This window comes from Aquarana catesbeiana, linkage group LG04 (genome assembly GCF_042186555.1).
Source record: "Aquarana catesbeiana isolate 2022-GZ linkage group LG04, ASM4218655v1, whole genome shotgun sequence".
Taxonomy (NCBI): Eukaryota; Metazoa; Chordata; class Amphibia; order Anura; family Ranidae; genus Aquarana; species Aquarana catesbeiana.
This window is the reverse complement of record NC_133327.1, coordinates 563,220,450-563,236,672: the sequence shown is the minus strand read 5'-3', so window position 1 is coordinate 563,236,672 and position 16,223 is coordinate 563,220,450. Positions and strand designations below refer to the sequence as shown.

Sequence of the window (16,223 nt, the reverse complement as noted above, 5' to 3'; positions counted from 1 at the left end):
GACCCCCATCCCAGAATGCCGCTCAAGGTACTCTCTGCTCATTGGGTGGGTCAGGCTGGACCGACTCCTGGTTAAAGCAGAACTTCAGTAATTTTTTTCAACTTTCCATCTATTAAATCTTCTGCCCTTGTTTTAATTTTGGATAGCAAAACTTTTTTTTTTTTTTTTTTTTTGTAAATACCTTATACAGCCCACTTCCTGTTTGTCTGGTCATTAGCCTAGGCTTATTACATCATGCACAGCGCTCTCTCTCACTCTCATGAGAGTTTGCCAGGAATGGAGGGGGATGAGTCATAAGAGGGCCAATGAGAGTTGCAGAGCTGGAGGTGTGCCTCTGTGTGTCTGTGTAAATCCAGCAAGTGAACAGGCAGCAGCTTTAGCTGCCCACAGTTAAAATGTCTGCAGCCAGACTCAGTAGAGGGAGATTTCTACTGCATATTTGGCAAGTACAGAATCACTGTATATATAAAATATGCAAAGTAGTTGGAGGGAAACTTCAGATTGGCAAAGATGTTTTTATTACAAATTATGTGAGCAGACTACCGTTCCTCTTTAACAAACTGCCAAGCAGGAAGCATATCTAACCCAAAATGCTATATTGCAACTAACCAGTCCTTAGACAAGGTGGTTTTTTATGAGTTTTCCTTTTTGCTCAGGCTTTTTTCCCCCTAGCAATCTTGCAAAAAGCACAATTCCCGACTCTGGAAGGCTACATTTACCCTGCCACTGTATCATTGGAGGCAGCAATGGTTGTCACCAAGGCTAAACTTCTAATATATCTGCCTCTGTAAATCTCCATTACATAGTAGTCCTTGGGTTTAGTAGTTTACAGAAGATAGACATTTGTTTTGTCTTCAATACATTTCACAGGAAGTTTCAAGGACAATGCATTGCAGGGCAAGAACAACATGTATTATCCGTACTTTCTGAAAATGTTCATATCTAAGGACTGGTAAGCTGCAATGTGACATTTTTGTTGCAGGGGGATGCCTGAAATCTGACTTGTATCTTAGGCAGACTTATGGGAAAATTGCTGAGCCAATCACACAAGCAGGAAATGATGTTTCTGGGGAGTGGTCAGTACACACTCTGTGTACAGAAATCCAGGTAGCCATATTGTATTACATTCTCAGAAAATTACAGTGATTGCAGATTGAAAAGCAAAGGTAATTTTTAATAAAATTCAATTACAAGATGCTTAGTGTGCTATTTTTTCTTTTTTTGACATTTTTTTTCCCAATGAAAGTGAAGTTACCCTTTAAAGCATTTGTTTTTTTTTTTGTTTTTTTGTTTTTTTAACTTCAGAAGAAAACATTCACATATGCTAAAGAGCATAATTGTAGACCTTTTCGCTAAAAGTACATTATTACATAATATGGTCAAATAATTACCTGGGATGAGACCACATGCCTCAGCTTTTCAGCACTAATCTGTGAAGTTTTTTTCCTCTTTCCTTGCTAAAATAAGCAAAGATGTCCATACTCAGCAGATTCTAAGAATGCAGGTATGAGTAGCCATTTTTAATCCCTGCAGCAAACACAGATGTCAAAAGAAAATGTTTTTTTTGTCTTATTTGTCCTTGTTTCAGAAGGCGAAACTTGGCAGATTTTCACACGTTTCAAACACAAAACTCTGACTGAAATCCTCTGAATGTGTCAACAACTCAAATAAAAGTTTGTAGTCTTCTGGGCAGATATCTCCTGTCATTGCATTTGCTGGCAGATCTAAGAGTTGTAATAACTGTTCTCCATCACCTGGGCTCCAGGAGCTGATCAGAACAGAAAAAAAGAAAAACAAAAAACAAATCAATAACATTCCTAAATATTTGAATAAGGAGAGCATTGACATCAGTTGATCACACCCAAGCACGTTTTGCTTAGCCACTCTGGGGAATTAACCAAGCTTTAATGGCACAGGAAACTGTTGGGACTGGCATGTGCCACATAAATCAAGCAGCTAGGCCTGTTTTAGGCTGCATTCACACCTGAGCAGAGCGACTTTCAGGCATATTTGAGCATTTTTAGAAGTGTATGACAAGCTTTTTATAGCTTCAGGCATTTTTGTTTATCCAATAGAAAGCACTTGGGGGAGGAGAGGTGGAGATTATGGGTGGAAAGCTGCTGTTTAAACAGAAAATGTGTGAAAAAACTGGAGGGTCAACCGATACTGATTTTTTTTTGGCTGCCTTTCAGGCCGATATTCTGTAAATTTAAAAAAAAAAAAACTTTATTTTTACACTGTCCTTTTTATTTTTTTTAATCACCGTTATTGCTGTCACAAGAATGTAAAAACATCCCTTGTGACAGTAATGGGCAGTGACAGGTACTCTTTATGGAGGGATTGGGGGTCTATAAGACCCCAAAACCCTTCCACTGCACTTGAAAGTATTCAAAATGTCATGATCTGCTTTTTTGAATACTTTCTATTTTTTAAAACTGGTGCCTTTAGGATGCCAATAATCCGGAAGTGAGGTCATGACATCGCTTTCGGGTTACTAGATCTGATCTGGCTTTGTTCGGGTCTTCCGCTAGCCAGCAGAGGTGCCGGCTGGTCACTCGAACCTCCCGGCTGGGATGAGAGACCCAGGCGGAGTGGTGGAAGGCGGTGGGTGGGGGGGGGGGGGGTGTTCCCCTCTCGCTGCTTGTAATAACAGCCGAGTGGCTGCTGAGCCGCATCAGTTGTTATTATAAGAAAACTGACCATCCGCTCTAAAGAACAGTACCGGGGTGATGCCTGCAGCTGCAAGCACCATCCCGGTACAACCCCTTGAAGCAATATCGGTAACATTGGTAAGTTTTTGACCAATGCTTCAAAACAAGTGAATATCGGCTGAACCAATAATCGGTCGACCCCTAGAAAAAACGATCGTAAAATGCTCATATCGCACATTTTCAGGCTTTCCCATTAAAGTCTATAGGGCCCAATCTGTCTCTAATCTGCCAAAAAGAAGCTCATGACTCATTTTTTTTTTTTTTTTGAGTGACAGATGTTTTGCTTCAGGTGACAGAGCGCCCAGATGTGAACAAGGGCCACTGAAATTAACGGAATTTGGCTTGTTGAGCGTTTTAGAGCTACAAGCTTCAAGCAGACAGATGATTAACAGAGGGAAAACAGCAGTTTATCGAATAGAAATCTGCCACAGATTCCTGCCAGGTGTGACCTCTCATTTTGGATGTAAGCTGTGAAGACCGTTCCCATCCCTCCCTTTGCTCTTGCAGTGATTACACTATACAAGCAGAGCCCACAAGGTTAAAAATCACCCTTCTCCCTCCTGCTCTAAATGTGAGGGGGGAGGGGGTGTTGACAGTGACAGCAGAGAGGTAAAAGCATGCAGCTCCAGTTCTCCTTTCTCTGTGCTGCCTGTCACAGACAAAGCAGAACATAGAACGGATCACTCCTAATTAGCAAACAGGCTTGTGCCGCTTTTCTTATATTGGAGCAGAAGCTGCTCCATTTATTATGTTTAGAAGAGGGGTTCAAGCTTGTGCTTGCACCACTCTTTGTTAATATATCTCCCCCCCCACCCCCCATTTACCCTGGAATTCATAAAGAAAGTCATAGACACTCATTAGTAATCTGTCTCCCATCTGTGTAACAAATGTCACAGATTGAGACAGATTCCTGTAAATGATATCTATGACACGATTTACTCCAACACGGAAGAGGTTGCCTTCACCTTCATTTTTTAATCACGATATATATGGCAGTGTTTCCTAATTTGTTGCATGCAGAATAGCAAAAGAAGAGTGTTGCAAATGTATTACAGAACTTCCGCAATATGTTGGATTAGCAAAACGTAAATAAGCAGTGCGAGTGCAAACCAGGTGTTCCCATTATACAGCCATTGGTAAATTTTAAAATACAGTGCCTTGAAAAAGTATTCACACCCCTTGAAATTTTCCACATTTTGTCATGTTACAATCAAAAACGTAAATGTATTTTATTGGGATTTTCTGTGATAGACCAACACAGAAAATCCCAATAAAATACTTTTTATACGTTTTCAAAATTTTTTACAGATATGAAAAGTGTGGCGTGCATTGTATTCAGCCCCCCTGAGTCAATACTTTGTAGAACCCCCTTTCGCTGCAATTACAACTGCAAGTCTTTTTGGGGATGTCTCTACCAGCTTTGCACATCTAGAGAGTGAAAAATTTTGCCCATTCCTCTGCAAAATAGCTCAAGCTCTCCCAGCTTGGATGGAGAGCGTCTGTGAACAACAATTTTCAAGTCTTGCCACAGATTCTCCATTGGATTTAGGTCTGGACTTTGACTGGGCCATTCTAACACATGAGAATGCTTTGATCTAAACCACTCCATAGTAGCTCTGTCTGTATATTCAGGGTCGTTGTCCTGCTGGAAAGTGAACCTCCGCCCCAGTCTCAAGTCTTTTGCAGACTCTTAACAGGTTATCTTTTAAGACAAGCGGTTACTGCTCTTCTTGCCCGGCCTGTCAGTTTAGGTGGACGGCCATGTCTTGGTAGGTTTGCAGTTCTGCCATACTCTCCATTTTTGGATGATGGATTGAACAGTGCTCCGTGAGATGTTCAAAGCTTGGGATTTTTTTTTATAACTTAACCCTGCTTTAAACTTCTCCACAATTTTATCCCTGACCTGTCTGTGTGTTGCTTGGCTTTCATGATGCTGTTTGTTCACTAAAATTTTCTAACAAACCTGTGAGGGCTTTGCAGAACAGCTGTATATATGCGGAGATTAAATTACACACAGGTGGACTCTATTTACTTCCACTGGATTTTAGTTAAGGGTATCAGAGTAAAGAGCAGAATACAAATGCCCGCCACACTTTTCAGATATTTGTAAAAAAAAAAAAAAATTGAAAACCATTTACCATTTTTCTTCCACTTCACAATTATGTGCCACTTTGTGTTTGTCTATCACATAAAATCTCAACAAAATACATTTACGCTGCTCGCCACTTTTAGATGAGGGTTCATTCGTTCATGTTTTCGGTCACAATGGTTAAAATCGTTAAAGACGCCAGTGTCGGCTTACTGAATAAGCCAGTGGAAAATGTCCCTAGGCACACTCAGACGCTAATATACTTCATGTTCCTGGCACCCAAAATTGCCATTGGATCAGTGTGGAAAAGTCCTGTTATAGACATGGCATTGATGAAACAAACTTATGTGGATCATGCTGAACTAAAAAATAGTGAGCGTTCTACACGACAAACAATCCCTTTTTGAGAAAATATGGTTCCCCTGGCTTGCCTACCTACAGGTCCTCGATACATAGAGCCGCCCACCTGGACGATCGATGGAGAATTCCCGGATGGATACACCATTTCCTTTTTTCCCCCTTTTCTTTCATCTCTTTACCTCAAGCCAAATCTTGGTATCGTGATGCCATAGCCCTCTTCCTCTTTCCTTTTAACCTAGACACTCCTGGGTATATTGTTGGGAGCAGGGCCCCCCCATAAGAGACAGTTGTAATGTTTGACCATTAAAATAACCTTACCTATCTTGCAACATGGGAAAGAGGCTCCATAGTCACCTAGCCCACTTTACTGTGGTTTTACTTCAATAATGTTATGTATCCGTGCTCACGCTGATTTACATACACATAATATACTAGGTGGCTAGTCAGGCGGTTGCCTCGCAGAGCTTAAGAAGCTCAATCGTTCTCTCAGTGATTTAGCTTCAGTTACTGTCCTGCCTTATATTTTAGTTAAAGTGTGTTGGGGACCTCATGGCAGACCTAACCTGTGTGTCATGGTCTGCCTTAATCTCTATTAAGCCTCTCATTTGTATGTCTCCTACCCTGTTTCCCTGAAAATAAGACCTAGCGTGATTGTCAGCGATGGCTGCAATATAAGCCCTACCCCCCAAATAAGCCCTAGTTAAAATCCTTGTAGGTCTTATTTTCAGGGTAGGGCTTATTTTCGGGGAAACAGGGTAGGGCTTATTTGGGGGTTAGGGCTTATATTGCAGCCATCACGACAATCACGCTAGGTCTTATTTTCAAAGAAACAGTATGATGCGTGCTTGGAGCATGCAAGGATTGTTCGCTGCTCTACTAAATGAACTTTTTTCCTTTGTTTTATTGAAACATTTAATAAAAGCTATTGAAACAGAAAATACATTTATGTTTTTGGTCGTAACATAACAAAATGTGGAAAATGTCAAGGGGTATGAATACTTTTTCAAGGCACTGTACGTTTGCCATTTAGTTCAGATGCCAGATGTCAGGCTGACCGAACTGCGGTCTGCTTAACAACAGTTTTATGCACTTTGAAAGGTAAACACTGCATTGCAAAATAAACTTAGCATTTCTGGGTTGTTGCTTAAAAAGATTTGAAAAATAGAAAATAGACTAGGTAAAGTGGTATCGTAAACTCTGTTTTATCATTTTGTTCAGCCTTCTATTTGTGTACAGACAAGTAAGTGCCTAAAGGCTATAACAGAATAGTGCCTGCAATTTGTCAAGTTGCAGTCTAGATACAGCGAATAATGCTCACAGCCAAAGTACTTTGGTACAGACAAACGTACAGTGGGCACATAACACTGATGTTTTAAATACTCGCCAACCAGCCGCCGTTGTTATACGGCGGCAGATTGGCTCTCCTGCGCGAATAGCTGTACGGCGGCCACTTTAAGGGCTATAGGGGGCGTGCAGAGCGCATGGCCAAGATGTCCGCCGGCAACCCGCGATCGCACCTCAGAGAGCCAGAACAGGGGATCAGTCAATGTAAATTTACAGATTCCCGTTCTGTCAGGGAAGTAGAGATCTGCTGTTCTTAGTGTTTAGGAACAGCAATCTCTCTACTCCGTCAGTCCATCCCCCCCCCCCCCCCCCCCCAGTTAGAAACATCTCCCTAGGACACACTTAACCCCTTGATCGTCCCCTAGTGTTAACCCCTTCCCTGCCAGTGACATTTATACAGTAATCAGAGGCTATTTTGAGCTCTGATCGCTATATAGATGTCAATGGTGTCATAAGTGTCCGATCTGTCAAACGTAATGTCGCAGTCCCGGTAAAAATCACAGATCACTGCCATTAGTAGTAAAAAAAAAATAAAAGTTAAAAAAAACAAAGCCATAAATATATCCCCTATTTTGTAGACGCTATAACATTTGCGCAAACCAATCAATATACGCTTATTGTGATTTTTATTTTAGTGAAAATATGTAGAAGAATACATATTGGCCTAAACTGATAAAGCAATGTATGTATTTATTTTTGGATATTTATTATAGCAAAAAGTAAAAAAAAAAAAAAAAAATTCTAAATTGTCGCCTTTTCTGTTTATAGTGCAAAAAATAAACAGCAGAGGTGATCAAATACCACCAAAATAAACCTCTATTTGTGGGGAAAAAAGGATGTCAATTTTGTTTGGGCACAGCGTCGCACGACCACGCAATTGTCAGTTAAAACAACGCAGTGTCGCATCGCAAAAAATGGCCTGGTCAGGAAGAGGGCAAATCCTTCCAGGGCTGAAGTGGTTAAAGAAAAAAAAAAAATCTGTAGAAAATGCTGAAGGCTTTCACAAAACAAAACGAACACAGGAAAAAGGTTTTTGTTAGTGGCACTTACTCAAGGTTAGTTATAATTCTTGACTTTCGCTTTGCAAGGCACTGCTTTACCATGTTGATAAACATTTTGCCATCACAAGGTGGAAAATGCTCAGAAAACAGGTTTCTCCGTGGTGTTAAGCGTACTAAACACAGATAGTCACGCAAAGACTCCTGCAAAAATAAAATTTCAAAAGTGAGCTGCAATGTTAAATATAAAGTTTTCCTGAACATATGGTGAAAAAAAAATCAAAATGGGTGATATTAAAGAGCGGTGCAGGCATTAAGCATTGTTAAATCAAACACTGAAAACACAATAATAAAAACTACAGATACGGCAGAGAGAATGTATATCCTATGAAAAGGGAATGTCAAATCCCGTTGTAGTTGTAGTTGCCAAATGAGGCATGTCAGGGGGTCAGGAGTCCTTAACCGCTTGCTGACCAGCCACTGCAGTTTTACTGCTTGCCGACCAGCCACCGCAGTTTTACTGCAGCAGAATGGCGCGGCTGGGCAAACGACGCTACCTTATGTCGCTTCGCATTTTGGCCACTAGGGGCGCGTGCGCCCGCAGCATTTGCCCTGAGCAGATGCAAGTGCCTGGCGGGTGAGATGACCGCCGGGCTCCCGCAATCGCTCGTGACAGAGCGAGAACCGGGATTTGTGTGGGTTCTTTCAGGGGAGAAGAGACAGATCGTGTGTTCCTACTAAGTAGGAACACCTATCTCTCTCTCCTACTAGACAGTCCCCCCCCCCCCCCCCAGTTAGAACACAGTTAACCCCTTGATCGCCCCCTAGTGTTAACCCCTTTCCTGCCAGTGACACTTATACAGTAGTCAACGGCCCCAAAAATGTCCAATTTGTCCGCCACAATATCGCAGTCCCGGTAAAAATCGCAGATCTCCACCATTACTTAGTAAAGAAAAAAGATAATAATAAAAATGCCATAAATCTATCCTATATTTTGTAGACGGTATAACTTTTGCGCAAACCAATCAATATACGCTTGTTGCAATTTTTTTTTACCAAAAATATGTAGAAGAATACATATCGGCCTAAACTGAGGAACAAATTCGTTTTTTTTTGATAAAAAATATGTGGGATATTTATTATAGCAAAAAGTAAAAGATAGTGGTTTTTTTTCAAAATTGTCGCTCTTTTGTTTATAGCGCAAAAAATAAAAACCGCAAAGGCGATCAAATACCACCAAAAAAAAGCTCTATTTGTGGGGAAAAAAGGACATCAGTTTTGTTTGGGTACAGCGTCGCATGACCGCACAACCATCAGTTAAAGCAATGCAGTGCTGTATCGCAAAAAATGGCCTGGTCATTGAGCAGCCAAATCTTCCGGGGCTGAAGTGGTTAAAGCGGAAGTTCCATTTTTAAAATGAAAAAAAGCGTTGCCTATTGTTATACTTTAAACACTCAGTGTCTATAGACCCCATATAAATAGCCTGGGCTTCAAGTAGTTCAAACCAGCTGCAGCACCTGCCAATATTTGCACATTTCAGAAAATATATAAATTGTTTTCAAAGTGAACATTCACTTCTCTAAGTGAATAGCCTCTATTCTTTTAGTTAATAAACACCATTCTGTTCTACACAGACACATTAAAATAATTAAGTCTATTACATGGTTAAGAGAGAGTTTATGATTACAGTATATGGAAAAATGTAGATCTGCCCACTAACACAGCTGAGACAGGTTATTTCTATTTTCTAATCCATAGCGATTTCTGCTCAATTTTGTTCATGATAGCATCTCTTCAACATATTAAATGTTTATTTTGCATTTGAATTTTTATTTTTTTTGTCGAGGCGCAAAATTAATCAAATCCAAAATAAAAAAAAAAATATTAAAAAAAAAAAAAAAGGAAGCTAATCCTGCTGGCCCTTACATACTGATCATGCAACAGTTCTGCGTGTCTTCTGTAAGGGCTGGTTCACAATGGGAATTGCACATGAAAGAGATTTAGTTGCAGTTCTGTGTAGAGAGATTTCAGCCCATTCATTTTGAATGGGTTGAAATCGCACTGCACCAAAAGTAGTGCATGCACTACTTTTGGAAACCTATTGCAACCTAATCGCACTATACTTCTGTACCATGCAATCCAGTGCAGGCAAACGCAATGCATTTGTGACCTGCATGTGGGGTGCTATTAACTTACCATCGCAACTGCAGTGCGTTTAGAACGTGGAGTGGGAAACGCACACGGAACCTCGGTTTCCTGCACCACTTTCTGGTGTGAACTGGACCCAAATATACACCCCTGGCACTGCTGAAGTGCTATCTGATGCTGTCGACAAGTACCTTTTTGATTTCAGTAGAAGAGAGGGAAAGGGTAATGCTAGAGTGAATACTGTTTCAAACAAACAGAACAGACAGAGATGCCACTGAATCAAACTTCATCATGGCAGGCCTGCCCCAAAAGGGCCTTAAGGGACTCAACTCCCTTGGACCTGTAGAGCAGTCTGCCAGTGAGATTACCACATACGCTGTGTGTCAGGGGTCGCTGCCCAAAGCATGCAGGGAATCCAGGAACTTGATGAAAGAGATAGCCAGTAGACAGGCAACACACACAACATGATGGTATTAAAAAAAAATGAATGGTTCAAAAGAGTTGCTAAACTAACAAACAATCAAAAACATGTTTATTCAGCTTGTATGCATGTTTTAGTTTGGAAGGCCTTTCTCAGTACTTACCCCAGAATTGACTATTGAAGGACCTTTAAACTTTTTGGATGAAGAAAATGTAGAAACATGTTCCTGGGGGGGGGGAGAAACAAAATTAAGTAAAATGTATCTTTTCCCAATATAGTACACAGAAAGAAAACCTAACACCAACAATGAGCACCCCCTGTGCAGTGTACTTCTCCTCCAAGTTCATACATCTGACCTTCATCTAGATCACAAAAATAATAGTACAATGATCTTATTTACACTTCTATCAACAGTGCACATATTTATGGTTATTACTGGGGGAAAAAAACTTAAATATCCATGGATAGGAGAAAGTGTATGTGAAAATCCAGATTGGGTTAACAGCTGTCATGAGCAGAAATACCTAATGTAATTTTCCAGTGCCCCTGGCCAGCATGAGGGAGGAAGCTTTGTGGTCACCTTCTCCACTTCCCTTTGACTAAGCCAATCATTGTGTGTCCACTCTAACTCCATTCCATCCTTCTGTCACCATATTTCCACTGCAGAAAGCCAGGGTCTCACAGTTCCAGGCAGATGCAAAACTGACTCCTTAGGCCATGTAACATCTCCCATCTAAAATTGTTCTTCCCCGTTTGTACTAGGGAGGGGACAAAAGCAGCAACGGCTGTCATGGAGAGCAATAGGCTTGTTGCTACAGTGTAGACAGCGAGGTCAGTGAGACACAACACAGACTTCATGCATTTCTTTCTCCTAGCAGAATTCATGTTTTTGCAGAGACTCTCTGATGGGAGAAAAGAATGCAAGATCTTGGTTCCATCTCTCCTCCCTGTCTGCCTGTCAAATGCCTCTAAATAGTAATCCATTAGGATCACTTTTCAGAGTGGCAATGAACCTCCCCCACCATTACATTGGAGATCAGTGCAAATGCCCCCCCCCCCCCCACACGTTACATTGGAGATCAGCGCAAATGCCCCCCCGTTACCCTGGAGATCAGCGCAAATGCTGCCCATTACATTGTAGATCAGCGCAAATGCCCCCCGTTACATTGTAGATCAGCGCAAATGCCCCCCGTTACACTGGAGATCAGCGTAAATGCGCCCCCCCCCCATTAAATTGGAGATGAGCGTAAATGCCCCCCCCATTACATTGGAGATCAGCGTGAATGCTCCCCGTTACATTGGAGACGAGCATAAATGCCCCATTACATTGGAGAAGAGCATAAATGCCCCTGTGACATTGGTGGTTAGTATAATTAGGTATATATAAAGCCAAAATGTATGAAAGCCTATGGGCGGGAAGTGGTTAAACTGAGAAAATGTACCATTTTTAAAAAATTAGGTAAATTTGAAAATTAGGGCAGCAACACGTCTCAAAAAAGTTGGGACAGGGCAACAAAAAGCTGCCCATGTAAATGGTACTAACACCGAAGAGCAAGGAGAACATTTTGCAACAGGTCAGTAAACATGATTTTGTATAAAATGGACATCTTAGAGAGTCAGAGTGTCTCAGAAGTAAACAGTCAGATGTTCTCCAGTCTGTGAAAAGCTGTGTCTAAAAATGTTCAAACAATTTCAGAATAATTTTCCTCAATGTAAAATTGCAAACATGTTAAAGTGGAAGTAAACCAGCCTAACGTTTTCAGCCAAGGAAGCTGCCATCTTGGCCTCTGTTTTATCTTGAGCTGCCATGATGCTGCACTTGTGATCAGTTATGACACCAGCAATTGGATGGTTTGACACTTTGGTTGAGAGTACAACCAATGTGACAGTTACATTCCCGGCATGTGCCAGGGATGCAACAGTCTTTTGAAACTGTTAAAGTGATGGGTTTGCTGTAAAGAACCGAATATCAAAAGACTGCAAAAAAATTGAAAAATCTCTGTGCACAAGTGACAAGGCCAAAAACACAATATTGGATGCCCGTGATCTTCAGGCACACAGAAAGCACTGTATTAAAAACGGGCATGATTCTGTGATGAACATCACTGCATGGTCTCAGGAATACTGCCGAAAATCCCTGTCTGTGAACACAGTTCATCATGCCATCCATAAAAGAAAGTTAAACCTCTATAATGCAAAGAAGCCATATTTGAACATGAATCAGAAACTCCGCTGTCTTTGGGCCAAAGCTCATTTAAAATGGTCTGTTGCAAAGTGGAAAACTGTTCTGTGGTCAGATGAATTGAAATTAGACATTCTTTTTGGCAACCATGGATGCTACTTGTATAGACTAGAGAGAAGGACCTTCTGGCTTGTTAACAGAGTCCAGTTAAAAAGCCTGCATCTCTGATGGTATTGGGGTGCATTAGTGCATATGGAATTGGCAGCTTGCACGTCTAGAATTGGGTTTGTACTTTGCCAGTATTTCGTTGCCCTGTCCCAACTTTGAGACGTGTTGCTGTCATTAATTTCAAAATGACCTTTTTTCTTAAAATGGTACACTTTCTCAATTTAAACATTTGATATTTTTTCTGCTTTCTATTATGAGTAAAAAAAAGGATTTTGCAGTCAAAATCCTTCTTGGAGTCCATTAAGGGACATTGGAAATCCTTAAACTTTGGGGCATGCTGCCTACAGAAGAATTAACACTGGTAAACAAAAACAAAAAAAAAAACTGTAGGCCAGCCAAAGATAAATCCTTCTACTACCAGTTTTGCAGCAAGGCAGTACTGACCATAAACACAGTAGTGTAGGACCTGCATCCCTCAATAACCTAGATTTTTGTGGCGAATACACAAAATCTATTTTTCTTTCTAGTCTAACCTTCGGGATGCCCAAAAAGCAGGTCCAATTGAGGGGTGGACAACACAGGCCTAAGAAAACCGAGAACTTGGAACTGCCTGCATCGTAAAGAATCACCGAAGAACCTTTGCCAAAGCTGGCATCAGATGTCGCAGCAATGCCTGCAAGGTAGAGAACAAGTGAACAGAAGACCAGGTGGCAGTCTGGAAAATCTTGATCTTAGAAACAGCTTGATAGTGAAAAGCCTTAAAAGCACTTACAAATCTAGTAGCGTGGACCTTGATAGGGAGGGTGGAAGCCATCCCTTGAGATCGTAAGCTTGGATGATGATGTTCTGCCTGAGCCACCTAAAGATGGTGGAAAGAGAAAACCAGTCCATCTTTGCAGGGTCCACCTAGGGATTACAAAATGGGAACCAGTCTTCCTGAAGGAAGCAGTACCTGAGAGATTGACTTTTACAGTCCAAACCACATCCAGACAATAGGGGGAAATTTCCTTTTGGTCAACTGGACTGGAAAGAGAGATGGAAAAACAATGTCCTATTTGAGGTGAAAGGCCAAACTACCTTATATTACTAAATTTAACTAAAGAAAAAATGTTTTCTCCAAATGTTTTGGATGGAGTAAAAAGAGGGAATAGAACACTGGTCAGGTTTTTATTCTATGTCCCCATTAGGGAGATTAACCCTCTATTTGTCCTGTTCAACATATCAACAAGAGTGAAACTGAAAGAACATACCATTTTTTGGTTGATCATTTAAACAGGAATAGAGGGCAAATCTTCCAATAGGGACACTAGTTTTGATGACACTGGTGACAACCAGGGATTCCCTCTCACTTCCCCATTTAGCTATGGGACAGGAAGTGAAAAAAGTTGAAAAAGTGTAAAAAAACAAAAAAAAAAAATTAAAAAAAAAAACTGTTTAGTTCTACTTGCACCTTTACTGCACCTTATACTTTTACAGAACTAAAGAGAACCTTGCGTATAAGGTCATTTGTTTAGACTATTACCTTCTCAAATACAAGAAACAATGTAAGGTCTCTAATGGGTTCAAAATGGCTGTTTCAGAAGCACAGAGAGAACAAAATTTAGATCCAAAGGAATCACAGGCAGATGGATGGGGGTCACATGAGGAACCCCCTGAACAAAAGTCTTAGTCAAATCATTCAAGGGCTGGAGTGACTCAGAATGTGCCAGAATCTGTGCAGCCAATGGCTTGGAAGCTGCTGAGGCATTGAGTAAATCAGATATAGAATCTGCAGGAGAGGGCCCAGTCTGTAGTCACAAAATTACTGGGTAATTTAGGTCATAAAATCTTATATGGTTCTGGTAAATTCCTTGACCTGGGTAGCCGTAAGCAGATAATGGTCAGATGGACATTGGTAACCAAAGTTATTGTAGGCAGGCAGCAGGAACAGATCAAAGATCTATCACGTGGTTCTTACAAGCAGGAGCAGCAGCAGGCAGATGCTTATTTGATACTTTATGGTGGTAAAGAAAGCACACATGCAAACTTCCAAGGATAACGTTGTCACTCAGTCCCATAGCATTAACCCCACCCATGGCAGAACCAGTGGGAATGGGGAATAAAAGTGCCCAGCAACCTAAGGGAATGGGGAATAAAAGTGCCCAGCAACCTAAGTAATTGAGGTAGCTCCCAGTGCTCAGCCAGACTGGCCTACTTACTAAGTCTTCAGAAACCGGGCACACGCTGAGTTAATGCCAACAGCTCTGAACTTAGAAAGTGCTCCTCAGCTTACTTCTACCGGAACAGAGTCTGGAAGGCGCCGAACAAGGAACCCAATTCCTAAAGATCAATTCTAGGCTATACCCACATGTCAACTCAGCAGTATCCGGACAAGGTACACCAAAAGACTGAGGGTGACCTCTCTGGAATGCTGCAATCAAAGAGATAAAGCTCCAGCAGCAATGGAGAGAAGAGTGAACAGGAAAAAACAAAAAAGAAAAAAAAAAACAAACAAACAGTCTTAACACAACTGAGCTGTGGGAATCTAGCAAAAAAATCTAAGGCATGGTGGTAGTGGGAAGGGTTTCCCTGGGCTGGCCTACAGTTTGTTTGCCAATGTACAATCCTCCAGTATAACCGAAAGGTTCAAGACTTCCTGTGTCCCTTAATAGGTAAGAAAAAAAAAGTCCTCAGGATAATTAAAGTGGCTGTAAAAGGAACAAGGTTTTTAACCTTCATGCATTATATGCAAAAAAAGTAAAGGTAAAGGTAAAAAGGTAAAAAAACCTTCTGTGAGCAGCCCCCCCAGACCCCCTCAATACTTACCTGAGCCCCCTCTCGATTCAGTGATGTCCACAAGAGTCTCGCCTCTCCGGGGACTCGCACTCTGATTGGCCAATGAGCCATTTAGAAGACGGAGGGGGTGGGGCCAAGCAGCGGCTCCGTGTGTGAATGGACACACAGAGACACGGGTCGGGAGTGTGCCTGCTTGTGTGTCCCCAGAGCAAGCTGCTTACTGTGGGGGCACCCGGTAAGAGGGAGGAGCCAGAAGCGTTGTAGGACTCGAGAAGAGGAGGATCCGGGCTGCTCTGTGCAAATCCACTGCATAGAGCAGGTAAGTATTACATGTGTTATAAAAAAAAAGCTTTAATATCACTTTAAAGTGGTTGTAAACCTCAGACATTAAAATATGTACAGAGTATATCCCTCTATAGTGTGTTCTTATCTCAAATAAGAGCACTGTGTCATTTCTGTCCGCTGCCTCGTTCCTCTGCTATCAGCATGAGTCACTTCTGACAAGTTTTCCTGCCACCAAGAGAAAACAGCTAATTGACAGCCTCAGTTCTGTTCCTGTGAGCTGTGTGAAGAGAGTGTATCTCTTCCCTCCAATCAGCTCTCCTCACTGACGTACCTTCAGCTCTGCGTCCCCTTTTCAGAGCTGGAAGATCCTGTGTAAATTCTGCACTTTTAATGGATGCAGGGGAGAGACGGTTTTAGATAAACAGGTACAACATATGTAGGATGATTTGTTTCATCTTTGTGCATCACCTGAGGCCAGTCACTTCACTGGGTATATGTGAGGGTTTACAACCATTTTAATATTTTGTTCTTGCTAAAGCCCATATCCACCTTCAGGGTTAAGCAACCCCAATTGATTGGCTTGGAGGGCAGAGAGAGTTTTGGAAAGGTGAAGCTTATATGATTATAATTTTTTAATTATTATTATAATGGCAAAACACCTAATATGACATATGATCCAAGCATTACACTGACAGAACTGATCTACTCAAAGTGGAAAAGAAAACATTTCAAATTTAGAAGG

The 16,223-nt window shown here is 41.3% G+C and overlaps 1 protein-coding gene across 1 annotated transcript in view; it reads right to left on the bottom strand.

The window, feature by feature from the left end:
- Window positions 1-1,556: 1,556 nt before the first annotated feature.
- The window catches only part of TFB2M (transcription factor B2, mitochondrial), a 47,726-nt gene continuing 33,059 nt past the window's right edge, over window positions 1,557-16,223 (bottom strand). The window contains exons 7-9 of the mRNA XM_073628020.1: window positions 10,235-10,297; window positions 7,555-7,706; window positions 1,557-1,768 (exon numbers count right to left, since the gene is read on the bottom strand). Of these exons, the coding sequence (XP_073484121.1) occupies window positions 1,585-1,768; window positions 7,555-7,706; window positions 10,235-10,297 (399 nt within the window). The 3' untranslated portion in view covers window positions 1,557-1,584. The remainder of the gene's footprint in view (window positions 1,769-7,554; window positions 7,707-10,234; window positions 10,298-16,223) is intronic.